The sequence below is a fragment of the Eubalaena glacialis genome, chromosome 19 (genome assembly GCF_028564815.1).
Source record: "Eubalaena glacialis isolate mEubGla1 chromosome 19, mEubGla1.1.hap2.+ XY, whole genome shotgun sequence".
NCBI lineage: Eukaryota > Metazoa > Chordata > Mammalia > Artiodactyla > Balaenidae > Eubalaena > Eubalaena glacialis.
Genome location: NC_083734.1, coordinates 51,783,864 through 51,811,426, shown reverse-complemented (window position 1 = coordinate 51,811,426; position 27,563 = coordinate 51,783,864). Strand labels below are relative to the sequence as shown.

General features: G+C 47.3%; 1 protein-coding gene across 2 annotated transcripts in view; it reads right to left on the bottom strand.

Moving 5' to 3' along the window:
* The window catches only part of NPLOC4 (NPL4 homolog, ubiquitin recognition factor), a 54,648-nt gene that overhangs the window by 9,993 nt on the left and 17,092 nt on the right, over window positions 1-27,563 (bottom strand). For both annotated transcript variants that reach the window (XM_061175293.1, XM_061175292.1), the window contains exons 6-13: window positions 27,005-27,099; window positions 24,697-24,820; window positions 22,562-22,741; window positions 19,308-19,394; window positions 17,285-17,356; window positions 16,739-16,865; window positions 11,950-12,110; window positions 1,468-1,539 (exon numbers count right to left, since the gene is read on the bottom strand). In XM_061175293.1, coding sequence (XP_061031276.1) covers window positions 1,468-1,539; window positions 11,950-12,110; window positions 16,739-16,865; window positions 17,285-17,356; window positions 19,308-19,394; window positions 22,562-22,741; window positions 24,697-24,820; window positions 27,005-27,099 — 918 coding nt within the window. The remainder of the gene's footprint in view (window positions 1-1,467; window positions 1,540-11,949; window positions 12,111-16,738; window positions 16,866-17,284; window positions 17,357-19,307; window positions 19,395-22,561; window positions 22,742-24,696; window positions 24,821-27,004; window positions 27,100-27,563) is intronic.

The window sequence follows — 27,563 nt, the reverse complement described above, 5'->3', positions numbered from 1 at the left end:
CCAGACACGTGGAGCCTGCAGAATGGGTGGCACATGTGGGGCTCAGTCTCAGCTGTTGTCATGATTCTAGAGATGGCAGAGGGGCCACTCTGCTGCAGAGGCAAGGCCTGTGGCCTGCTCTCGCCCCTCCCTTTGGAAGGCAGATAAAAGGAGTGGACCAGCAACAATAGTAGACCCACTAGTTAAGTAAATGTGGAATTAAGGGAAGTATCTGTTAGACCTGTAATTGCAACAGACCTTGGAGAGCAACAGAACCAAGGTTCATACGGCAGTCTGTGCACATCCCAGATGCCGGGGGAGAGGATGCAGGGTGGTGAGCATTTTGTTTTGTGCTCAAACCCTCTCCCTACCCAGCCTGCCTCGTCACCTAGCTGACGCCTGGCCACCTGCAGAGCACCTCTGCAGAAGCCTGGAAGAGCCGCCTGGTCATGAGGTTTAGTCATCAGATGCCCTGGTCAGGTGGGGGTCTGGGGCCGGACGAGGAGCTGAGCACACCTGTCTGGGCACCTGCTCCAACCTCCTTCCACAGTAAGAGAGCGCTTGGGTATCACAGGGTGGAATGCTCCCCCATCAACCAAACACTACGGTGACAACCACTAAGGCAAGAACTTAGCTCCTTCGTGAAAGGAAAGGGATGGGGAGGCCACTGGGAGAGAAGACCTCAGGAAGCTGGCTTTAAATCACGCAGACTCCTCCTAAGTGTATGCTCCATCAATCTGTTTTCATCTTAATTACACCCTAGGTAGTCTAAAAAGCAGATGCCTTTATGGCCTAGGTAATAAATATGTTCTCGGGAGCTGTCAGTTGGAATGGAGCGTTGGCGGGCTCAGCTCACAGGGACCCACTGCTCCAAATGCAATGATACTTTATAGTGTGAATCATATGCCCATCCTAGTCCAAATGCAGCCCGAATTCATCCTGGCAGGCAGCAATTAGGAGATGAGCCGCCTCCCGTACCCTCTGGACAGAGCGCTGACTACTGCAAATGCATCAGGCTCTAGTCCTGCAGCACGCACTCCCCTCTGCACTGTGGCCACATCTCCGTGAGCAGAGCACACCCCCAGAAAGGAGCCGAGACTTGGGGAAGGCGTGTCGGTACCCCCCAGGAGACCATGCTGCCCCCACGAGTGGGCCTCTGAGCTGTGGTAGCTGAGCTGTGGCCAGGGCAGCACCTGTGCACAGAGCCAGGGAGAGGCTCGCTGACCTCCAGAGGCTGCTTGGCCTTGTTGGTGGTCCTTTGCTACACTTTAGGTTGGGAGAAGTTAACCCTTTAAATTGTTTTTTAGGAAATAAAAAACGAAAAGCCCTTAAGGTTTCTAGCTTTTCAGGGATGCCAGGAGCTCAGTGACTCAAAACACCTCTGGATGCCTGTCCTGTGCAGGCAGAGGAGCAGGTATTCAAGCCGCCGCCCTTGCGAGGCCACCCCCCGCCATCCTGACCTCCAGTGGGGAGATGACACACACTTACGTCTATGATCAGATACTCCACGGGCAGGGGGCGAGCCAGCTGGGTAATCTCGTTGCCAAACTTGTCTATGTCCTGAAACACAAGACAAAGGTCCAGGGCATGAGTGCAGGTGTGCCGACCTGTGACAGGTTTTCCATTCACATGCTTGTCTCACCACTTAAATTACTACAATTCTTGTTGAAGTATATGAAAAGCAGAGAGGAAAATGTGCACATTTTTGCAGTGAATCCACCTTCCATCACTTCTTGGAGCTCTCGATGACGGCCACGACTCAAGAAAGAAGCCTTGGGGGCTTCCCTGGTGGCGCAGTGGTTAAGAATCTGCCTGCCAATGCAGGGTACACGGGTTCCAGCCCTGGTCCAGGAAGATCCCATATGCCGCGGAGCAACTAAGCCCATGCGCCACAACTACTAAGCCTGTGCTCTAGAGTCCGTGAGCCGCAACTACTAAGCCCATGCACCACAACTACTGAAGCCCACGCGCCTAGAGCCCATGCTCCGCAACAAGAGAAGCCACTGCAATGAGAATCCTGCACACTGCAACGAAGACCCAACGTAGCAACAAACAAACAAGCAAATATATATATATATATATATATATATATATATATATATATATATATATATATATATATATATATATAAAAGAAAGCAGCCTTGCTCTTGACCATGGGCGTCTCCACCTACCAGCCTGGTGCTAAAGCAGTGGAGACACAGACCCCGGGCTCCCACCCCGTCAGGCCACATCTGTGCCCCTCCTCCTCTATAAGCTCTCCTAGTCTCACACCTGAATGCTAACTCTTAACAACCTTACACACACCTCTGGAAACCCAACTTCATGGAAACTTAATCCTTATACATTAATAAAATAAACACACACACAAATCAGTACACATACACTCAAATACGCAGACATGGAAAACCTCCACCACCAATCTGTCAAAGTCTAAACTTGTTTTTGCTTTATCAGATGCATGGAACATAAAGTTTAATTATGGGGAAAAATGGCCAGCATATGTTCATTAATCATAAAATGACAATTAGATCTGATTTATGTCAAACTTGCTGAGTTCAAACACAGCTCTAGAAATAAATTCATAAGAACCAACACTTTTCATTAAAGATTCTGCAAGAGGGGGTCATATTTTCTATCTAAATCATCACTTAACATTATATAAATCATTCATTGAGTCATATATAAATTATACATCCATAATTTCCAATTATGGGGCCTTACATAAAAGTTTATGTTTATTAAAGCTCTCAGACCCTAATGGACGTCAAGCAGATCTCCCTGAGGCGTGCAGGTGACACAAAGCCACCCCTAGCACATCACACTTTCCGGGGATGTCAGAGGCCCATGCCATCTTTTGAGACAACCTTCTCAGGCTGTCCTACATTAAACCGAGTCCATTATCCTAACAGGAATTCCAGAGGCTCCATGTGGCCCTGCTCCTTTTTTTTTTTCCCCCAGAAATTAAACTCTCTGGTCCGCAGCACATCTCAGATTATCCACACCTTCCCTACCTTTTCTCTGTTCACAACCCAGAGAGCTGCTAGCAAGAACCTGCCCCTCTGCCCTTCCAGAAAACGGTCCAAATACATCTAACCAAACACATCTAAGCCAGCTACATAGGGAGCAGGAGCACCATCAAAGGACAGGTTCCTGGAAACAATGTCCGTTCTGTCTGTCTGCCTTCCTTTGAGGTTAGAATACTGTCCCTTCCACCTGGGCAAGAGTCCCTGGTCCTTCCGCATGCTCGTTGCTGCAGCAGGTAGGCTGGGCCTGGCTTTCCATGGCTCTACCAGCTTTGACAGTGGCAGCCCAAGGTATGAGGCCTGCTGAGTGGGTCCTGGGGCCCCAGAAGCGGTAGTTTCTCACTGGAAGAAATACGGTAGGAGGCGGGAATCAAACCCAATCAAACTAAATCACCATTTCCAAAAATAAACGCTTGCCCCTACAAGAAACAACCTGCAACAATTCACACATAATTAGCCCGTCTGGAATTCATCTTCAAATCTAATTAAGCTCTAATATGCAGAGACATTTTCCCAGCACCTGTTCGCTTCAATCTTCCCCTCTAGGGATGATTCTTGTTAAATGCCCCCTCTCTTTCTTGTGTGTCACGCTATTCTCTTTCAAATTTAACTACCCCACTGCATCCTTCTGCTCCCCAAGAAAATAAAGGTGCTGCATCCCCTTCTCTTCCCTGGAGAAAAAGCAGGTACCTTCTATCTCTCCCCCATGCCTTCACTCAAATGTTTTTGCCAACCAAGCCCTAGCCCCATACACCATTTTAAAAGGCAATTACTTTTTATGGGCGTTAGCAAATGTCAGGCAGAATACACTAGGAGGAAGACATCTTAATTCTTAGTTTGGCAGCCGCCAAAGTGTCAGCAGTTTTATCTCCACCTGGAGCAAGACACTGGGAGAGTCAGAAATTGAGGTCCCTGGTGCCTTGCTACCTGCTATCAGCCATGTCTGGAAACGTCAACAAGAAATCCAGGGATCTCTGTCTTTGTTAGCTCAAAGGCAGGCAGGCTTTGTGCCAGGACAACAGCAAACTCCACTTACTGGGTGGCACCATCTTGCTTTGGAAAAGGAAAATGAAATCCTTAATGTATTGCTTTTCTTCTTACAAAACTGGCAAGAAGGTAACAAGTGAAACTAGCAGTTTGAGACTTCACAGAATAAAGCAAGAAAAAAAGTTCTCAGGACAAAGTCTCTTAAAGAATCCCATTTAGGACCACCCTGGTGGCGCAGTGGTTAAGAAGCCACCTGCCAATGCTGGGGACACGGGTTCGAGCCCTGGTCCGAGAACATCCCACATGCCATGGAGTAACTAAGCCCACAACTACGGAGCCTGCGCTCTAGAGCCTGCGTGCTGCAACTACTGAGCCCACGTGCTGCAACTACTGAAGCCCGCGTGCCTAGACCCCGTGCTCCGCAACAAGAGAAGCCACCGCAATGAGGAGCCCGCGCACCGCAACAAAGACCCAACGCAGCCAAATAAAAAAAAATTAAAAATTTAAAAATTAAAAAAAACAAAAGCACTAAAAGAAAATGTAGGTAAATATACAGCTTTGAGGTAAAGAATTACTTCCTAAGTATGATGACAAAGGCAGGAATTACAATGAAAAAGGATTAAGGTACCTTTGAAATCACAAAATGTTACACCTTACTTTGTATGAAAAGTATAAAGAAAATGATATCCTGGCATGTGTCTGCAACATATGACAAAGGGTTAATGTATAAAGACTTCACAAACGAATGCGAAAGTGATGAACCACCTTACAAATACCTCAGGGCACACAGAGGCGATTCATAAAGAAAACACCCACACACACAGGAGACTTGGGACAGAGTGAGTGCAGAGCGTGGGGTCCTGAGAGCAGGGCCCAGGCAGGCGAGTAGACAAGCGCAGGCACAGTCTCAGCGTGTAACTGCAGCCTTCTCGGAGGAACTTTGGGAGACCACACGAAACCCTTGAAATATATGTTATCCTTTGACAAAACAACGCTTGGAATGGTTTGCTTGGAATGTCTCAAGTAACTCAGTACACACATGGAGTGAGCTCCTGGATGAGCCACAAAGCACTTCTGGTAAGTGCCAGATGCCGGGACAAACCCGTGTCGGGCTGAGGATAGGTCAGTAAATGATGGCTAGGACAGAGAAGACTCCACAGTCCCCCCCAGAGAGCGCTGGTCCCCTCCACAGCCGCGACGCCGCAGCTGCCTGCACGCTCTCTCCTCCCCGCTGCAGCCAACTGTCAACTCTTCCAGCTCCTCAGCACTGAGCCCACAACCACCCTTCATGCCAGGAACCACCCTGCTGCCCCTCCGCCTGGGCAGCTGCCTAAGAGCAGTGTTCCCTGGGGTCTCCAAGACCCTCTTTGTCCATTGAACAGTCTCGGCTTCTCTCCTCTACTTCCAAGGCTTTAATTTGGGGTTTCTGGGCAGATAACTGTGAAAAGGCACCCTCGGTCCGTACCTCTTGACTTCCTTCCGGTCCCACCGCATCAAACTTCAAACACGGGCGCCTGAACTCACCCCACCCACCCCCTGCTCTCACCACTACTCATCAAGGTTTACAACTCCAGCACCCACCACTCACCCAAACCAGAGACCCAGTTCCATCCTGGCCTCGCTGGGACCATGCAAGGCCCATGGGGCTCTTGGCTCCAGGACACCCTCTCCATCCCCAAACGCCATGGGGAGCAGACACATGTCACCTGGACTGTGGCACCAGCCTTCTCACTGGCCACCAGACTCTGTACCCAGAAAGAATCTTCCACACCGGGGAGCTCCCTCCCCACAGCCTGGCCTTCAGCTCCTCCAGCCGCACCTCACACTGGACGGTAGACCCACCGCACATCTCTCTCCTGCTGCCCCTCCTGGATCGGCCCTGGCATTTGACACTCACGTTGCTGCAAAAGCTTCCTGCCTCCAGACCCCTCTTCACGCCACATCCAGCAAGATCGTTCCAGAATCACCTTCCATCTTTCTTTCTCTGGCTTCTCACTGCCCACCACCCCCATCACATGCACACTCCAGCTAGACTGAGCCTGGGCCCCCTAGATGCACCATGCCCTCTGGACGTGTGGCCCCCAGATGGGCTTCCTCCCCACCTGGCTAACTTCCACGCCGCACTGGACACCTCAACAGCCACCAACAGACCACCTGGGAAGAGAGGACGATTGTGACTTGCTCATCACCGTAGCCCCGGGGTCTGGCGAGGGACCCGGCACCCTATCCACAGCTGGACTGAGTGCAGAGGCTGCGGTCCCAGGGGCAAGGCCTTGTCAACGTCCACGTGTCCATGCATGCACGTGGGGTGCTAGAAGGACAGGTGAAGGCGGGTGTTGGGGTGTCTATTTGCTTATTAACCTGTAATGCAGGATTTCCCATAATAAATATACATTTGATTTCACATTAATAAAATGTTCTCAGTTAATATTTAGAAAGCTTGCACTCCTAATGCACACGGAACCATCCACCTCACTGTCCTGCTGCCCACCCCCAAGCATCCCCTCGCCGGCTGCCTAGATCCTCGCTCCAAAACCCTCCTCTGTGTGCACCTCTCCCCACCTTTACAGGAGATGCTCCCCGGCCATTCTTTCACTGGCTGCACGGGACTTCCCAGGACAGACAGATCAGAGCTGTAGACAAGGGCGGACCCTCAAGCTTTCCACCCCCGTCTCCTATGTGAACGCACATACAAACGTGTATACGTACAGGCATCAACATCTACAGGTGTGCCTTTAAAAAGCAAAAAGTTAATTGGGATTTTACTGTATATAGATACATTTTTAATTTTACATCATGAGTTTTATCCCATATCTTCAAGTAATTTTCAAACACACACCTTTAGTGATCACAGAATATCCCACCGCATAGATGTATTATAATTTAATGCCCCTGTTACTAGACATTTAGATTGCTTTAAGTTTTTGTTACCACAGATAACACCATGATGAACAGCCTTAGACAAATCTGGGTACGTGTCCTGTTTACAAGGTATATTTTAAATCCAACCCCAAAGCCCACAGGAGGACTAAAAGGATTACTTAAATGTTTGCTTTCATAGGTCTCTTTGCTCAAACTGATATTTTCCTGAAACGTATGAGAAATGAGTGTCTCAAATCCTACAGGGCTATAAACAATCCTGGGAAGCCCTTCTAGCCTGCTCTCACTAACGGGCAAATGAGCAATCTAAGAAAACAGCAGCATGATTAAGGAAATAACATGTGTTCCATGACAAAAGGGAGCTCTCTTCTTAAGGGCAAGAAGCTTACAAGACATGGAAATAAAAAGCAAATTTCCAACGTGATAAAGGCTACTACAAAAAAACAAAAACAAAAAAACCCACAGCAAACTCACAGTTTATGATGAAATCCCGAAAGCACCTCCTTTACAATTAAAAACCAGACAAAAGTGCTGATCACTGGACATTGTTCCAGAAGCCCTAGCCAGCATGAGGAGTGAAAATGAAGGGAAGGGAGAAAAAGAACTGTCACTCCTGGATAATACACTCATCTGTGTAGAGAACCCAGAACACACATACAAATTAGAGGAACAAGTAACAGACAGCTGAGCTGCCAAATGGTAGTTTTTATAATACGTAGAAACTATAAAGTACCTAGGAACAATCTAACAAACTATGGACAAGACTTTCAAGGAGAAAAATCCTAACTTTCTGAGAGACGTCAAAGAACAAGAAACAAAGGGCAGCATCACACACATTTCGGGGAGTGGGGTGGGGTGGGCGATGACCTCTGGGCATGACCTATTTGTTTTGTGCAACCTGCAGGCAAGTCTCCATGAAGGAGTGGAGGGTCAGGAACAGTCAGAGCTCGGGAAGAAAAGCAGGGAAGGGCTGTGATGGATCAGGGACGAAGAGTAAAGTTACAGTGACTCGGACAGTGCGATGTTGGTGCTGGCTGAGGAACACCGGCTAGTGGACAGAAGGGAGGACAGAGACACAGCCACGATCACAGAGACAACTGGTAATGGAAAGGCACCTCAGATCAACAGAGAAAGAAGAGGGTTTTTCCCAATAAATGGTGTTCAGACAGTATATGACTAAAAAAAAATTAAGAAGGAAACTGGGCCCCCATCTCACACCACACATCTGAAATAATCCCAGGTGGAAGAAGAACCCAAAACCATCAACCTTAGAGAAGACAAGACAACAGACTTTCTTTGTGATTCAAAATGCCAACCATAAAGACAAGATTCAGAAAGCTGACCACATGGAAACGTAAACCTTCTGCCTCAATGACACCACGGGAGTGGAGAGGCAGAGGTGTCACACCCCTGACTGACAGGGTTAGAGGCAGGGAGAAAAAGACTGAACCACCCAGGGAAGAAGAGGAAACAGATACAACAAGCACGTCACAGGAGACAGGACGAGCCAACAAACGAAGAAAAAGGAGCCTGGCCTCACTTATGATCAGGACGGCACAGTTACAGCTCAAGGAAATGTCCCATGGGTGTCTGAGAGGGGAGTGGGACTCGGGCCCAAGGCTGCGGAGCGTGGCGGTTCGCACAGCATTCTGCTTGCAGTGGGCACATGCCAAGGTGACATGATGGCCACATGCAGGCAGGTCTCAGGCCACACTGGGATAAGTGAACATGGCCCATCTCCAAGGACAGAAGAACACAGTTTTGGGTCTACAGTGTGCAGCAACATATAAAACTCACAACACCTGGTTTAGGAAAACACACAAAGGAGGTAAAACTAGAAGAAAAGCAAGAAAGTCATAGTGCACCCCCGAAGGTAGTGCTCCCTCTGGAGGGGGGAGAAAAGGAGACAGAAGCAGAGAGAAGGATCCAGCAGCTTCAAAGGCCACAGAACGTTCTGGTCCTTAACTCTGGGGTAGAGACTCGGGATTGGTATTTCTGCTCTCTTTATTCCTTAAACACGTTTTATAAATAATCTTTCATATCTACTCAATATTTAATTTTTTTAAATTAATTTATTTATTTTTGGCTGTGTTGGGTCTTCGTTGCTGTGTGTGGGCTTTCTCTAGTTGCGGCGAGCAGTGGCTACTCTTTGTTGTGGTGTGCAGGCTTCTCACTGCAGTGGCTTCTCTTATTGCGGAGCACGGACTCTAGGCGCGCAGGCTTCAGTAGTTGTGGCACGCGGGCTCAGTAGTTGTGGCTCGCAGGCTCTAGAGAGCAGGCTCAGTAGTTGTGGCGCATGGGCTTAGCTGCTCTGCAGCATGTGGGATCTTCCTGGACCAGGGCTCAAACCCTGGTCCCCTGCATTGGCAGGCAGATTCTTAACCACTGTGCCACTAGGGAAGTCCCTATGTTTAACTTTTAAAACTCTGAAAAGAGAAAGAAATGGCAGCCTGATGACCCTGGAGCAATGTATTCATGCACACTGAGCGTACCGGGGCTGCACAGGCCTCTGTGGCTAAAGGGGAGGGGCTCTCCACAAGGACAACAGGCCCCGTTACAGCCCCCAGACCAGTGAGCTGTGCCAAAAGGCTCAGGACGGCAGCCAGCAGGACCACCAGGTCTCAGGGTCTAAAAATGAGTCAAAACGTAGATTCTGCATTCCAAAACAGTGCCATACAAATGCATCTTATAAAATAGAAACTTTTGAGGGAAAGACTGAACCCTCACATTGGTTCCCAGCGTGGTGTGACTTGATGTGTGAATGTTTAATAATGGTTTAAAACTAATGATTCTTCAAAGTACCTGATGCCTACAGAGGATTTGTGTAAGGGTGAGATCTGTGTTATCAAGCCAGGTAATTGCTATTAAACACCACAGGAGGGAAGAGACAATGGGAGTTCCTAAACAAGGCTCTTTGGAAATATTTTCTTTCAAGAATGATATGGAGAACACTTTCCCAGGGCTCCTTACTGTCCCCAAATCTGAGGGGTCATCTAAGCAAGTTGTCACAGGCCAGCCTCACTTTGTCCCTCCACTGCCACCACCTGAAAGGAGCAGATACAACAGTGAGGCCTGCCTGCTGCAGAGGAAAGACAGACTGCTCACTACCTGCTGGCCCGGCCTTCCTGGCTCAGTGACAGTCCCTGCCCCCACAGCCCTCGGACCACGCAGCAGCGCTAATTCAGAAGCAGAATGAAGACCTTCATTCCAAAGAGCTGAGGAGGAGACCAGGAGCAGGGACAAGACTCTCAGGCCCTTGTGCCCTTCCTTTGCACATCACCCGCTGCCACAGACGCCCACAGCATGGACGAGCCAGCTCCAGACGGGGTCTCGGCCCCACTTCTGATCCCTGAAGAGGTGAAGTCTTTGTCACAATCAGGTAGTCTCCGGTCTCCAAATCACCACCAGGAGGAGGCCCCGGAGCCCCTCAGCTTCTAGGCGCTCTCCCGGGTGTCTGATGCATCCCGCAGGTAGTAAGCTGCGCCCGTACCACTGAACGCTATTCGGCAATGAAAAGAATGAAGTACTGCAGGCTGCAGGCATGGAGGAACCTTGAGACATTACGGTAAGTGGTGAAAAGTCAGTGACAGAAGACCACACACTGTAGGATTCCATCAGGGAAACCTCAGAGAAAGCAGATCAGTGGTTGCCAGGAGTTGGGAGGATTGGGGTGTAACTGCTAAAGGATGTAGGGCTTCTTTTTGGGGGACAAAAATGTTCTAAAATTAGATTGTGGTGATGGCTACACAACCCTGCAAACATCCTAAGAGCCCCTGAGCCGGGCACATTAAATGAGTGAATTGTGTGGTATGTGAATTGCATCTCAATAAAGCTGTTTAAAAATGCAGCCTTAGGGACTTCCCTGGTCCAGTGGCTAAGACTCCGTGCTCCCAATGAAGGGGGCCTGGGTTTGATCCCTGGTCAGGGAACTAGATCCCACATGCTGCAACTAAAAGATCCCGCATGCCGCAACGAAAATCCTGCATGCGGCAACGAAAATCCTGCATGCGGCAACGAAGATCCTGCATGTGGCAACTAAGACCTGGTGCAGCCAAATAAATAAATATTTTTTAGAGAGAATTTTTAAAAATTAAACTAAATAAAATTTAAAAAAATAAATAAATAAAAATGCAGACTTGCTGGAACAATAAAAACAACAAAACAATGACTAGACATGCACACACTGATATAAAAAAATTGCTGAAAGATATCAAAACATTTTAAAGAAATTAGATCATCACTCTTTCTGGGTTTTCATTGCTTGCCTATTTTATTTCCAGGCCCCTTCTGCCAGCAGGTCTTTGTGGCCTAACTGCAGTGAGATTGTGAGCAGACCTGTCAACCTAGAACTCCTTACACAGTGAAAATATCCTTCAGAAATGGAGAACAACATACTTCTCAGACACACAAAAGCAGCCCTGGACTACAAGAAATATTAAAGGGGTCCTCCAGACAGAGCGGTGCCAGATGGAAACCAAAGTCTGCCCAGGATGCGGAACAGGCAAGGTGCCTGCCTGTGACCAGAGCAACTCCCATGAGGAGGATGGGAGCCGTGTTGCTAATCCCCAGGGAAGCACCCAACTCCGACTTGTTCAAACCAGATCAGTTTTCAAAAAAGTCGTTTTTATAGCTTTCACAGGAAACAAAGGTTTAGAAATGGACAACTGCTCGTCTAAGTGGTTAACCTAAACTTGGGTCCCCTCAGGAGAGCCTAACTTCTGCCAAGCAGCTCCAACCTTCACTCCTGCTGAGGCCCTGTTAGGCACCAATTCTCCTTTTCAGAAATTGAAACAGTCTGTGTTGCAGTGGTTTCACTTGTATTATGTACCCCTAAACCCAGTGCGTGTCACCCCCACTCCTGCTTATAAGCCCTAACACCACAGAAGCCTGCCTGAGTAGCTCACAAAAGCCCTGGAAATGCCACAGAGTCCCTTATCCACAAGCTAGGCTCTAGACGACCACGGCTGACCAACAGCTCCCATGGCCAGAATGCACCAAAATTAGCAACGTCCAGGACAGGTCAGCGTCCATGCTGTTCTCCATCCACTTCTCTCTTTCGGTACCATTGCATTTTTACCTTATAAAACACATCAGGCACGTACTGCTCGCTGCTGGACTCCTTGGCGTAGCCGAGCTCAGGGGCGTCCTTGCAGGGCAGCAGGCACTCATCTCGGACCAGCGCCATGCACTGATTGGACACCTGGTACCCTTCAAAGTGCACCTGGTTGTCGGGGCCACCTGCAAGAGAGAGACCTTCAGCGAGAATCCTCCAAAGGACGTTCAAAACAAGTGTCATCCTTTACCTTGGACCTGCAGAACCAACTCTCATGAGTGTGTCTTGGGTAAGAATCAAAAATGTTTGACAGCAGTTTTACGACAGCCTTGGGCACAAGGCCTTGAACACAGGGTGTGCAGATGCCACTGCAGCTCCTCAAACAGGCCCCACCAGCGACACGCTCTCTCAGAATCGGGAAGCAAGACTGTTAAACCTTCTTCAACACCCACCCAAAAGCATACTTGGGCTCCTGGTTTTTAGTTTCACAGAGATGTGAACAACAGACAGAGCCCTGTGTTCCAGCAAATTCTGTTCTTGAGTGAATGCAGGGAGACGAACGGGAGTGGATGGGAGAAAACAGAAACCTTTCCCAGCACAGTGTCAGTACCTGCATAGCATGGAGAGCAGCCCTGACCTCAGACACCTGTGCAGCTGGCACATCAAGGAGGTGTGGACCCCACCACAGTGCCTAGGAGGTTGCTCTCCCTGCACCGAGCCCTGCCCTCCACGCCTTCCACTCTAACCTCTCTCAGGCCCTGCTCCAAAGAAACCCACAATAGGGCTTACAGTTTGGGACAAGGGTAAAACCCATCCCGAACGGGTCAGGAGGTCAGGCAGTACCGAGCATGCAGCCGTCTTCCTCCCCTGCAGAATCAGGGTTACACTCTGACAACTGTAACAGCCATCATTTTTATGGCTTTGGAGAATTTTAAAAAACCTTCAATATCTCTTAGTTTCTTTGACAAAAACAGAATAAGTTACTGATCAGGGAACAGAAATTTTATCTGTCTGGCTCTCAAACATTTACCAGAAAGCAGATCTGATGGCCAAGCAATCAAAAATGTGAAGGACAGGGCAGAGCCAGCCTCCAAGGGACAAACAGGGGCCTGTGTCTGCTCGACTCTGCACACCAGAGGCCAACAGCAGCTGGCTTCCAAATGCTGCATCACGCTGGACTCCAAAGGCCCGGTGGACAGTCAAGCCTAGCATCTTCTCTCTGGCCCTCAACTCACACACTCGGGGGAGGTGGCCAGGCCTGGACAATGACCGCTAAGGTCAAGGCAGCAAACACAGGGCATGTGACCCTCTGGTGCAATCCGGGGAATGAACGTCATAGCACAGTGAGTGTGCAGTTCACAAGGAGCAGAGGTCGGGAAGGAACATGGAGGAGCCGCCCTTGGTGTGTGTACGGTAAACCTGTGCTGGTTTTGAGACAGATCTGGCCTGTGAGAACCAGGGAAAAATGGAAAGCAGTATTTGTAAAACGGAAGGTTCTTAAAAAAAGCAAACTCAGTCCATATGCATAGTCTCCAAAGGCAGAGTCACTGACAGGAACCACAAGCTCCCCTTTCCATGTGGAAAAGCAAGAAACCAGGTCCTGAGGGGTTCTCTGAACCTTGCTGGAAACCTGGTACCGTCCCAGAGACGAAGCAGGCCAGGCCAGTTAACTCTCATTCCCTTCCCAAATCAGTCCATCAGGAAGTCCACCGTGTGATGGAAAGGGGTGGTGATAAAAGACAGCTGCTACTGAGTCTGAGACGCAGCCCAGAAAGTAACACACACAGCTGAGAAATGGGTGTGAGTGTGCCAGGTGACCGAGACACAGAAACCAGCATCATGGCAGGGAGTTTAAACTTGGGCTCTGTGATGATTCTCCTTCCACAAGCTCCGTCACGTGCACATGAGCAAACCCCACATGTAATCATCACTCTCTTCCCCTAAAGGTTTCAAGCTAGAGAAGTTCTTAGAAGGGATCCGCAGATACAAGGCCAAATGGTAAGGCCCCCACACCCCAGCCAGCACCTGGGCCTGCAGCATCAGCAGCAGCTGTGGGGAGCTGACAGCAGCGTGACCGTGGAAGCACCATGAACCCCGGGACACACCAGCCAGTCTCCCAGGAGACGGCCACAAACACACAGGACTGCTCCTTCCTGTCCCATCAGGGTCTTAAGGATGGGACTTCGGCAAGGGCATTTCAAACAGCTCCCCAGGGTACCAACACGTCCCTGGTCAAGAACCACTGATGCAGAGGAAGAGAACAATCTGTCTGGAGTCAGAAGATCTCTGACACTTTGGATAACCACCTTCCATCGCTGCCCCCTGGGAAAGGGAGAGGAATTATGAGTCTGAGCATCTCACAGCATTACCAAGAGGGACAAATCAGCACAGATGTGAAAGGACTCTAACTGCAGATCTTATTATAAGTTAAGTGATTTTCTGCCTTATAGTTCTAAAACACTAGTAAAGTGTCAATTTCGGAGGCAAAAATTCCAAGGACAATCTATAATTTCCAAATTCCCAACAAGAGGTATGAGTCAATAACTGAAAGTGCAGGCAGCCCCCAAGTTGGAAACTATTTATAATTCTAAACACGTACCAGTTCTTTCGGCCCACTGAATCATTCCCCATAGAAACAGTAATTAAAGGGGTGAGGTTACCATGGGAGCCCACGGAAGCCTAAAACAGCAGTTCTCACAAGGAGCAGTTCTGGAAATCTGTGGAGGTGATTTTTGGTTGTCTCAACGAAGGGGGGCAGTGGGGGGCAGGGGCTGCCAGTTTTAGCAGGCTAGAGTCAAAGGTACCAGACATCCTGCTGTGTTCAGGGGAGTCCCATACAATAAAGAACTGTTCCACATCCCACATGGCCTTGAAATGTCCCCCGAACACTCCTGTAGGCAAAACTCCTATTTGTGATGATCTAGGATTAGAATCTATTGTATTTTATACACAGCCACAGAAACAAACATGCCCAGCTTTAACACACAGCGAATCCTCTAGAAGCATGATACCACATAAGCTGAGGAAGGGCCCTGCTTGGCTCAGAGCTCCGTGGAGAGCTGCTGAGTGTCTAGGAACCACGTCGCTGATGCCTGTGCAGGCCCCGCCCCACAAGGTTGGCAGCTCCGGCTCCTCCACTGTGCTATCCTCAGCAGGTACCAGTCCCCAAGCACTGGCACACAGAATGTACTGTCTTATTACATGCTCCTTCACTATTATTTCTCCTTAATGTTTTAGTCAGCCTACTACTCTGTTTTCTTTTTTAGAATCATCTGTGTGGGCAGGTATATTATCTATGAATTTTACTTTCTGGATAGTAAAGAGGTGTCACAAATGTTCTAAAGAGCAGGTGTCCAGTCTGATAGGCTTGAGAACCACCAGCCTAAATGCCTGGACCCAGAATCTCAGCCTAAATGAAGGGGGCAGGGGTTTATGTGATGCAGGGAGTCAAAAGAGAATACTTTCCTCCCCTTCATCAAACAGAAAGCTGGCTTGGCAAAATTCTGATTATGTAAAACGTGTCTCTTCTCTGCTCTCCTCCTTGGCTCCTGCTACCCTGAGTGCTCTCATCACGACAGGCCCCCTGCCCCATCTGCCCCCATGGAAGGACTCTATGCTACAGAATTACTGCTTCTGCAAATCCCAGTCCAAACTCCCATCCACTTCCTTAAGCATCTGACCCCATTAATTTATGCTAACATGTGAACAATGCAGCCATGGCCTCTCATGCCCCCAAAGTACATTCATTTCAAAAAGGTGCTGGTCACTCTAAATGGATCTCAAATCAAATGGATCTTAAAAATTCAGACAGTATGAAAGATGTTTTCCTTCCCATGGCAGTGGTAACAGGCTCAGCTGGGATTAATAAGGCATCTAGTTACTTACATGCTTGGGCTGTTTGTAAACTGGTATTTTGAACTAGAGGAAGCATGGTTACCATGAACAAACTGGATTATCATCTCTGTGATGGTAGAACCCAAGTCTTCACAGGATAGAGGTTAGTGTTTACTTTAAAAAACTGACCAAAGAGATTGTTTTTATTAGTTGGTTCTCCAAGTTTCAAATTCCTACTTCTTTTAAATCACATGGTCTTATGCCTGGCTTTTCTCTAGGACAGCATCTCAAGTATGTTATAAAAGATTTGGTGGCACTTTTTTACAGGCCACAGTCTTTTATTATTATATATTCATGCTGTACATAACATGTAGTATGATGTGCACAACACCTCACACACACACACTCATCACTCCCAAAAAAAGCTTTATGGAAATGGTTTCTTAAAATGACACTCCCACTCATAAATAAAAAAGTAACAGAAACAGTAAATCCCTCTTCTCCTGGACAGCTAGACAGAGTCATCCTTGGTTACTGGAAAGGGGCAAAGATAGCCCAGAACTCAGATCCAGAACCAAGTGAACTTGGACTGAGGCCAAGAGAATGGACTAGAGGAGGGCTACACTGAGGCCGCAATTCTAGTAGTTTTGTGTGATGCTGAGTAGTTCAAGATTTTTGCCGCAAACCAAAAAAGAAGAATCTTATGTCTCACAGGCCCATTAAGAAAATCTACTGTAGGGACTTCCCTGGCAGTCCAGTGGTTAAGACTCCACACTTCCACTGCAGGAGGCACGGGTTCGATCCCTGGTCAGGGAACTAAGATCCCACATGCCGCGCGGTGCAGCCAACAAAAAAAAAAAAAAAAAAGGAAAGAAAGAAAATCTATTGTAACTAAGTTAAGAATGCAAAGCTACTGAAAGAGGAACAAAATATATTAACAAGGTAGAAATATTTACAATATAAATGCCCCCATTTATACCTGTAGCCACTGCAGTAACAAACTTGGATCCAAAATGTCCATCTGGAGAGAGTCGACATATGTTGGGATGCTTGTTTTGAAAGTCTCCTGCAGTGATACATTCTTCTGAACTCAGGAAATAGGTGTCCTAAGAAAAGAGAACCAGCATACCAAGTTTTATAGCATCATGTCAAAATATGCTTCTATTTCTTCTTTAGAAAATATTAAGAACTAAACTATGACACATCACAAACTACGGTGAAGCAAGTACCTATAATTCCTGACTGTTACCAACTCCTCACAGAAAAACACGTGTAACCAGTAACGCCAGAAGCACAGGCAATCCACCTCATGGGCTGACCTCCAAAAAGCAGTGGTTTATAAAGGTAAAGTCTCTCTGATCTCCGAGACAGAATGAACAGACCCAGCCTTAATTTATCAAGAACACTGTGTTGAAAATAACGTGGTCTAAAAGCCAGGGTGAGCTGTGCAGAGACATCGGAGAGTGCAGCCCAGAGCTGGTCCATAACAAGCTCTGGCCGAGCGAGCATCCCTGCCCCATCTCACCTTATTTCGACTATATCGAACTGTACCCTTTCGGGTATCTTCCGAGACAAGGTCTGTAAATATCCAGCCAACCTGCATAAAAGAGAAGAATACCTTCTGAGTCTCTCCCTGAAACAGGTGATGAATGTCTTCTAGCTTCTGCCCAGAGAGGAGACTCCTGGAAGCCAGTTCTTTCTTTCTAGGTGAGTCAGCTCCTCAGCTAAGCCACTGTCCACACCAGGGCTCTCAAACTCTACTCGGCTGACACTGGCCGTCCTCCCCCTGGTGCTGCCGGGTGGAGATGAGGGCAAACGAGCACATCTCATTTATTTGTTAGAAAAAGTCTTCTCAGCACCACCTCTGTGCCCTGCACTATGCTAGGTGCAGGGGACCTCTGGGTGGATAAAATTAACAGAACGTCAGTGAAAAGGGAATTTACACTCCAGAGAGGAAGACAGATAACGAGCAAGCAAATAAAGACAATGCCATTTCAGATGCTAGGGCTTTCTCCCTAAGACAGGAAAACATACTCCCCAGAGAATGCACGTAAAATAAAAAAGAATGATAGAACAGAGACTTCGCGCAGCTGCTCCTCTGAGCTCCGGTGTGGGGCTAAGGGAAGCATCTGAGGGTACAGGAATCTGAAACGCCAGTCCCAGGGCTTGGGGCAGGGTCAGCCTCCCTGGCACGTCCTGCTACGGCAACAGTGCCTGTCTGTGTGCTCTGTGATCCCTGGCCTTCCTGTGCCCACGAACCTCACAGCTGATTACCATTCCTGAACCAGAACCTGGCTGGGAGGTCTAAGAGCGGGGCTGGAATCCAGGCACACACCCACTTCTGTCCTTCGGAGAAGTGATCTGCTGCTTGTGACCCTCTCTAGCACAACCCTGACATGAAACTCTTCAATTCCATCTCCTGCAGACACGACCAGGCAAATCTGGAGACTTTCATTTTCTTTAAAAATGCCCAAAACCCCCCGAGGAGGAGGGCAATGGAGAAAATGAGACTTAAAAGGATAAATGTAACTCAGCAGTAAATAAAGCAGAACCAAAATCAAGCTAAATTAGGGCTAAGGAACCAGTGTTTGGAGAAAGGCATTTAAGTAACTTCAAGATCTTCTAATTACGACTATCATGACCAAACGTTTATAACAAACATAGGTAAAAAAAATTACACAGATTTCTCTTTTGAACAAGAGAAACTTCCAGAATTTAAACCAAAATATGCCCCTAAATCATGATGCTGACTCCTTGTTAGAAACAACAAGACTTTTTTGTTCTTAAAACGATACAGTGACTTTGTTCCATAGCATTCCTGGGTTATAAGGCACATTTCCAGTCTTCCCTGTTTATCTGTAGAGAGTTTATTTCTCATTGTCTAAATTGATTAGGAAATAAAGGATAAAACTTACATAGCTATTACGAGTGAACTCCTAAGATGTGTTCAAATTCACAGTTCAACATTATCTATAAAACGCCATCTTTATAGTTATTGGGAACTTAACCAAAGATGTGAGATAAACTAGATAATCAGACTCAAAAAGAAAATTCTCCTCTGTCTTCTAACTGCCCAGGAAAACTAAGAAGGCTTACACGCTCAGATGCCTCAATTATAAACAGGAGGTTCAATGAGGATTGAAGAGGGACCACCAGAAGCTCCAAGTGTGGGGGACAGAAAACGATGAGCGCAAACAGACGCGCGAAGGGAGAGCTCACACCTAGGAGGATGTGCCTTAAGAGCCTGGCGTCAAGGTCCCCTCTGGCAGGAAGTAGGGGTCTTGCTCCTGCTGCTTCTTTCCTCCCCCACTTTGAGGCAATCCTTAAGAAGTATGTCTGGCGGATTTAAATATAACAGTCCCTGCACTGGGATCCTTTTTTGGGCGCCCAATAAACACAAGCGAGGTTTCAAAATGTGCCAGGCCTGCACCTGACCTTGTGCAGTTGGGAGTTCAGTCCCAGACCAGGCCTGGCCATACCACCCACCTAGACGTCCCCAACACAGAGCTGGGGCCCCCCCCCTCAAGGCCAACAGAATACTTCAGTACCTTCCTCAGGCCAAGTTTGGCAGCAATTTCATCAACCACCTCAGCCTTTGGGTCTTCAAGAAGCTCCAAGCTATTCTGTGTACCAATCTGTGGGGTATTAACGAGAGAAGATGGATTTAGAGGAGGGGTTCAGAAAAGCAGCACAGCAGCTCTGTTCCATCTCTGGCTCAGGTGTCACAAAGGAGCACCGGTCTCCCCCTTGCCAAAAAGGAGAGTTAAGGCAGCAGGAAAAGCTCAACCAGATAACACAGGCCAAGCCCTCCAGGCTCTTCCCTTCTAGGGCTGTGCTTTGCTTTTAATCAAAATTCAGAGAACATGAAGAGGCGACATTCAGGCTGGTTCAAGTTAGCAGCTCCGCATGAAACGTGGTTGTTTAGGACTAGGGAAGGCTCTCTACACCTTAAGGTTCCTTCGTTGGGGATAGAAGTTAGTTTCAAAACTCTCTTGGATAAATAGTTTTCACTCCAAATAGGCTTGGCTAGATTAGGTAAGATTAGAGCTGTAAGGTAACGTTTGTTCCCAGAAAACAGCCTTGGAAAATTCGTATGCAGCTCCTGCAGGGACAGTGCTTAGCTTCACAGGCAAGGCAGAGTGAGAGAGGACAACAGATAAACACACCCTAAGCCAAGGATAGGGCACCTGAAATAGGTAACCTGCTGACCGGTGGGCAGAGCCCTCAGCTTGGGGCAGTGGCGGGGGGCTTGGGCTGGCTCACATGCAACCTACACTGGCCACAGGATCCCACTTCCTGCAGTGGACAAAGCTTGCTGAAATCTTTAATCTGCACTGAAATGCAGCTCATAACGCTAAGCATCGTACCGAGCAGAAGACCCGGCTATAGAATATGAAAGTGAAGGTAATTCCAAATTGAGCTATACTAATTGGGTATACCCTTGTAAATTAGTCAAATCCTGGCAAAACAACAAAAGAACTTTATGTTGCTGGGTATGACCCATATGGAGATCATTAATACCTCCAGAGCACAGGTCAAAGCACAAACTCAGAACAAACCTAAGGATTTTGTTTCATGACATGTGGCAGCATGAGCTTCAACTTCTAATGAGCTGGAGGTTATTAGAGGTCAAGTGTTTCAACCTCCAAGATCCCCAATTTGGGAGCTCTGATGATGTTGTTAGTAGTCTGGACACCAGAAGCTTCTGTTCCGATTTTTGTTCAATCATACTCTTAACAGAACTGTTGAAATGCTTCATGAGAGGACCCTCCTCAAAACTGAATTGGAACGTCTTGTGCTTCCAAAAGCAGCTCCCGCTGACAGAGCACACTCAGTGCCCAAAGGGTCAGACAAGCAGAGTCTCTGGGTGAGCATCTACTGCCATCTCATGTCTCCCTGGAAGTGAACCATCACAAAAGGCCTGGTCAAACATTTCATCTGTAGCTCTCAGTAAATAATGAGAATATCCAAGGGAGTAGACGACACACAATCTGTATAAATACAGCCAGGGAAGAAACGGCATCTGTGCAGGAGCCACACACCTGCACAACAGCCAGTGGCCACAAGGCCTGCAGTTTCAGACCCTGGTTTATTTAAAAAGTAGACCAGTCACGGTGAGATCTCCAGAACACGGCACAGGTGACACACCTGTGTATGGCGTGGTGCCCACCCAGAGACAAAGGAGGGGATACTGTGAAATATCTGTGTATCTGCTTATACTAAAAAAATCAAACTTTAGAGATCTAAGCCAAAAACTGCTTAAAGTGGGGGCTACCTGTAGGAGAGGGAGGAAATTAGATGAAGGGGAAGACGTTGTTTGTGGATCTCACTTTGCAAATGTGCAAATTTTTTTACTTTTCCAACATTTTTTTAAATAAAAAATTTCAGACATACAGCAAAGGTTAAAGAATTTACAGTGAACACCGATATCCCACCACCTAATTCAGCCACTAACATTTACTATGTTCCATTCACCCCTCTGGCCATGCCTCAGTGCACCATGTTTTTGTGTTTATACATCACACAAAAACATGGTGCACTGTACCTGCAGGCACAAGACCCTCCCCCAACTACCTCAGCACATCATGAACTAGGATGCAATACAGTTCCAATCTTCACTTTTGTAGTAAACTTATATACAATAAAACAAAATAAATATTTTATATAATATATACTATACAACCATATAAACATTTTACATAATTGTACAAATTAAAAAATATATACGGGCTTCCCTGGTGGCACAGTGGTTAAGAATCCGCCTGCCAATGCAGGGGACACAGGTTCGAGCCCTGGTCCGGGAAGATCCCACATGCCGCGGAGCAACTAAGCCTGTGTGCCACAACTACTTAGCCTGCGCTCTAGAGCCCACGAGCCACAACTACTGAGCCCACACGCCACAACTATTGAAGCCCGCACGCCTAGAGCCCATGCTCTGCAACAAGAGAGGCCACTGCAGTGAGAAGCCCACACATCGCAACAAAGGGCAGCCCCCGCTCACTGCAACTAGAGAAAGCCAGCGGGCAAGCAACGAAGACCCAACGCAGCCAAAAATAAATAAATAAATAAATAAATCTATTTTTAAAATAAATAAATAAAAAATAAAAAATATATACATAAAACCAATCCCTAAATACTGAAAATAAAACAAATGAACATAAATGTGTAACTCATTGGTGACGTAATCATACAGGGAAGATCTTCCAAGTGACTTTAAAACACAGTAACCAACTGCTGGTCCCTAGTGGGATATACCCTAGGGGCCCTCCCCTCCCACCAAAACAATCTTGAACTGTTTTCAGTCCTACACTGGTGGTAATTTTGATATTGTTATTAAGACAGTTACATGTGTGGCATAAGATAAAGAACTTGAGTAATTTTGTGACTCTAATTCCATAAATCCTGGGACAGCTGATTGTAGGCATGGACAGAGGAGATACAGAAGCAGAAGAGAAAGGGCAACTGTATGACACTTTTGGGGAAACTGACAAAAGTTGAATAAGATGGCAGATTAGATAAAAATATTGTATCGAAGTTCAATTTACTTAAGTTGCTCAATGTACTTGTTATATGAGAACGTGTCCTTATTCTTTGGAAATATACACTGAAATATTTAGGGGCCATGATCTTACTCTCCAATAATTCAGAAAATAAATACTGTGTGTGTGTGTATAGAGAAAGAGATAGACTGGGCAAATGATACAGTAAGAGAAGCAGCATGCAACCTGAGAAGGGCTCCCATACAGACTTCAAAACAAAGCAATACAGAGACCCGTAGACTGCAAATCCTGTTCACATCTACCTGAGGAGGTTCATAAATCGCAGCCACTTCAGCCCTGATACCAAGAGGAATGTCTTTGTGCTCCGTGTACCGTCCATACAAGTACCCGAAGTGCTGGTTCCCTGTCTTCCTCCAGAAGTCAAGGAAGCGGTCAGCAACTGTATGATTCTCAAACATGATGTTGTCCACATGTCTGTATTTCTGTAGAGTTAACAACAATGGGCTAAATTAAAACACTCCATCAAAAATAAATAAGTTACTATTTTATCACAAACAGTTCACAAGTATCTTTTACCTAGCTTTTTAAAACACACACACACAGACACACTTTAAGAATGTACTCTCGGGGCTTCCCTGATGGCACAGTGGTTAAGAATCCTCCTGCCAATGCAGGGGACATGGCTTCGAGCCCTGGTCGGGGAAGATCCCACATGCCACGGACCAACTTAAGCCCGTGCACCACAACTACTGAAGCCCATGTGCCTAGAGCCCGTGCTCCACAACAAGAGAAGCCACCGCAACAAGAAGCCCGCGCACCTCAACGAAGAGTAGCCCCCACTCTCTGCAACGAGAGAAAGCCTGCGCACAGCAACGAAGACCCGACACAGCCAATAAATAAATAAATTAACTAATTAATTAATTAATAAAAAGAATGTACTCTCGGGACTTCCTTGGCGGTCCAGTGGTTAAGACTCTGCCCTCCCAATGCAGTGGGCACAGGTTCTATCCCTGGTTGGAGAACTAAGATCCTGCATGCCACACGGGGCAGCCAAAATAAGAAAAAAAGAATGTGCTATGCCCTTAAGACCACTTCAGGTTCTAGTGGGTGGGAGGGGTAGGGGTGGGACTCTCATTAAATTAATTCAAATTAATCTTACTGGGATTTTGCCTAAAATGCAGGTTTTCACAATCTCTAGGTCAAAAAAACAGTTTTCAAAAAGAAATTAAGACAGAAAGAAAGAGAGAAGGGGAATTCCCCGGCGGTCCAGCAGTTAAGACTCCGCGCTTCCACTGCAGGGAGCGAGGGTTCGATCCTAGTTGGGGAACTGAGATCCTGCATGCCGCAGAGCGCGGCCAAAAAAAATAAAAACAAAATTTTTTTAAAAATGGAGGGGAGTTCCCTGATGGTGCAGTGGTTAAGAATCCACCTGCCAATGCAGGGGACAGGGGTTCAATCTCTGGTCCGGGAAGATCCCACATGCCACGGAGCAACTAAGCCCGTGCGCCACAACTACTGAGCCCGCGCACCCTAGAGCCCAAGGACCACAACTACTGAAGCCCACGTGCTGCAACTACTGAAGCCCGTGTGCTGCAACTACTGAAGCCCGCGTGCCTAGAGCCCGTGCTCCGCAACAAGAGAAGCCACCGCAATGAGAAGCCCACATACGGCAACAAAGAGTAGCCCCCACTCGCCGCAACTAGAGAAAGCCCGTGCACAGCAACGAAGACCCAATGCAGACAAAATAAACAGGAAGGAAGGAAGGAAGGAAGGAAGGGAGGGAGGGAGGAAGGAAGAGAATGAGAGGGAGGGATGGATGGAGGGAAGGAGAGAAAGAAAGGGAAGAAAGGTTCTCAAACAGCTAAGGAGGCGTGGAATTCTAAGGAGCTAATAAACATGGGCTGGCAGCGGCAGGGGAAAGATGAGGAGGGCTATTCTTGGAGGGCTGGACAATAAGAGTGGAAAAAGCCAGAATAACTGCACACAGTTTTCCCTGATTCTTTTTTCACTCCTTCCTGAGCCTAGCTCCCTTCTTAACCTGGCCTGGACAGATGCCCTGAGCTGGTCCCAGGGCAGTTCTGTTCAACTACCAACTTCCAGAGCCACAGTTTCTTAAAAGGTAAAGTCACAACCACTGAGCATTTTAAACAGTCACCAAGAAAATTCTGCCTCCACACAAGCCAACAAAACAGAAAACTGAAGGCTCCCCTCTATGCTTGAAAGAGCTAGAGATCTTACAAATAATGTCCTCAGTGTATGATTTCCATAAAAGGGTCAATCAATCAGCCCCAAAATACCCGAGACTCTGCCCCATGTAACTCACGCTGCTACCGGCAGCTCCTTTCCAAGGAGGGGCTTTTCCAGACATTTTCACTCCTCAGTCATGAACACAAATCTACTGCTTTCTGCGTCTAGATGGATACAGCGAACATCTCACCTGTCTATTCAGCGTGATGGCACTTGGCTGGCACTTAGTACAGATGCCATTAGGCCACGGAAGGTGTCCCTCACACCCTGATTTAATCTTGCAACTGATGTTCTCCAGGGCAACAAATTTCCCCCTGAAAAAGAAAAGGCAACTTAATTAATTAAACATTACAATGGTGAAAAGTGTAGCAGGAAGCTGGAAATAAAATGTCAGGTATCTTACACTTCCTGAAGGGAGTTCTCAGGAGCTAAGCACGTGGTATCCACAGCAGGGAAAATGTGCTAAAACTTATTCTAATGGAGTTGTAGCTTCTGTCCTGTACACCAGACTGTACAGGAATACAGAACTATTTTCCGATAAAAACAGTTTTAATTTTCACTATCACTTAACATCTAAGAATTTTTTTTTTTACTTTTTTCTTAATTGGAGTATAGTTGCTTTACAATGTTGTGTCAGTTTCTGCTGTACAATGAAGTGAATGTGTGTGTGTATATATATATATATATATACATATATATACTACACACATATGTATATGTATACCTATATCCCCTCCCTCTTGGACCTCCCTCCCACACCCCTATTCCACCCATCTAGGTCATCACAGAGAACTGAGCTGAGCTCCCTGTGCTATACGGCAGGTTCCCACTAGCTATCTATTTTACACGTGGTAGTGTATTTATGTCAAAACTAATCTCCCAATTTGTCCCACACTCCCCGTCCCCCCGTGTCCACATGTCTGTTCTCTACGTCTACGTCTCTATTCCTGCCCTGCAAATAGGTTCATCTGTACCATTTTTCTAGATTCCACATATATGCGTTAATATATGATATTTGTTTTTCTCTTTCTGGCTTACTTCACTCTGTATGACACTCTAAGGTCCATCCACATCTCTACAAATGACCCAATTCCGTTCCTTTCTATGGCTGAGTAATATTCCACTGAATATATGTACCACATAAGATTTTCAAGAGTACTGTTAAATATCTAGATCTAACCTATGCCACTGACAGAAAATGAAGTTCTTTTTAAGTTCCATCAATTTATCAGAAACATTTACTTCATGAGTCTAGTACTTAGACTTCTGTATAAAATTCTTATTCATAGAAAAAACCTGATTAGGATACATAACAAAGATATCTTCACTCTGCTTTTGGTCAGTGAGGATGTCTTGGGCCCCACTGTGGACTTGGGGTGAGTCTGTACAAGTGACTTCACCCTCTGCCACTTTCCCATTCACAAATGGTCCAGTGATCAGTCCTGTCCTCACAAGCCAGCAGCATGCTGGAACGGTGGCACCTGGGAAGCAATGACTGCCACCTAGGCTGCATGTTAACAACAGCAACAAGTGAGCCCTTGACCTAGACTGACAAAAGGCAGACAGGTCCCAGCACACTCATGCTCTGGTCAAGACAGCTCCAGAGCTTACCCCACAGATGGGCAAAAATGGGCTTCTGGTGGGATTTTTTTTTTTCCTGGTCTAACTTTTTTTAAAAGTCATTTTAGGATGTCAGTGGGTTGTCAGAGAAAGACTACGAGCAGGCCAACATGACATTCTTCACAAAATGTTGCTGACTCAGGTTCAGCCACCGTCTCCTCTCCCTGCACGGATAGGAATCATAAAATCACAGTTAAGAAGTCTGTTACTTTCTGGTGAGGTGAGCATATCAACAGAAGGGGGTTGCACAGGCAAGTACCTGACATAGTTTAAAAGAAATCAAACTGCTCTCAGCTTGCCACTGTCACAGCGTGCTCTCTAAGAGCCAAGGGACAGCTGCCCCCATTGCCCAACCCCACCCACGCTGCCCGTCTGGCCAAGCCTGCAGACAGCAATGCTGAGGCACCAGAGGCCAAGCCATGGACAGCGCCACTGCCTCAGCCCCACTACAGCTGTGAAATCGAGCTGATAAAGAGGCAGCCTCCAGGGCAAAGGGCAGACTCCACAGACACAGGACTGGCCATCATCATGCCTTATCTCATCCAGGTTCAGAAACAACTAAGTTGCCAGGGTACCGCATACCCAAGGGAAGGTCAGCGGGGTGCCCCCGGACCTCCACAGCCTGGCCTCTGCCCGCTTGGCCTCTGCCCATGCACTGGGCACTGTGGATTACAGCAGGCACCAGAGTCTCCCCCCACTTGTTTCTCTTTTAGAATCAGAACAAGATTCACGAATACAAACACTTCATGCCCAGACTTTGATCTTTACTCTTCTCACTCATATGCCCAGGGGCTTTAAGCAACACGTGCCAGAGACAGAAAATGAACTCTGCGCCCCAAAGCCACATGGGTGCCACCCCCTGCATTCAGGCTGCTTACTTGTCAGCCCCTCCGGTCAGCTTCCGGATGTAGGCGTGGAAGGACATGTGCTTCACGGGAGGCTCCAGGTGATTTAGGTAGTCCTCGTCGAAAGGCTGCCAAAACACACAGTCAACACAGTCATGCACTCGCCGCTGGACTTGCGGTCGCGGTCGCGGTCGCGGTCGCGGTCGCGGTCGCAGCCTCCACCCACCAAGCCCCAAGGCGGGTGGGCAGGCAGTGAGGGAGAACTGGCAATGGGTCCTCACTATCGTTCTAAGTCAAAACCAAGTTCTTCTCTGTGTACCAGTTATCTTTTCAAGATTGAAATGAATCTCTATTAAACACAAAATGCTCTAAGTCAAATAAATATCAGGTAAATTTTGCACACACACACAAAAAAAAGCCACATGATGAAGCAAGAGGAGCCTCATGAAGAAAACCAGGTTGGCCTTCCTGCCGTAAATTCAGTGAAAACCAGTCACCAGTCGGCACTATTGTGGTAACTCTCAACCTCACCACGACAAATCAGTAGAGGAGACGTGAGATTCAGGGTAGAGTAAATCAAAACGATGAGCAC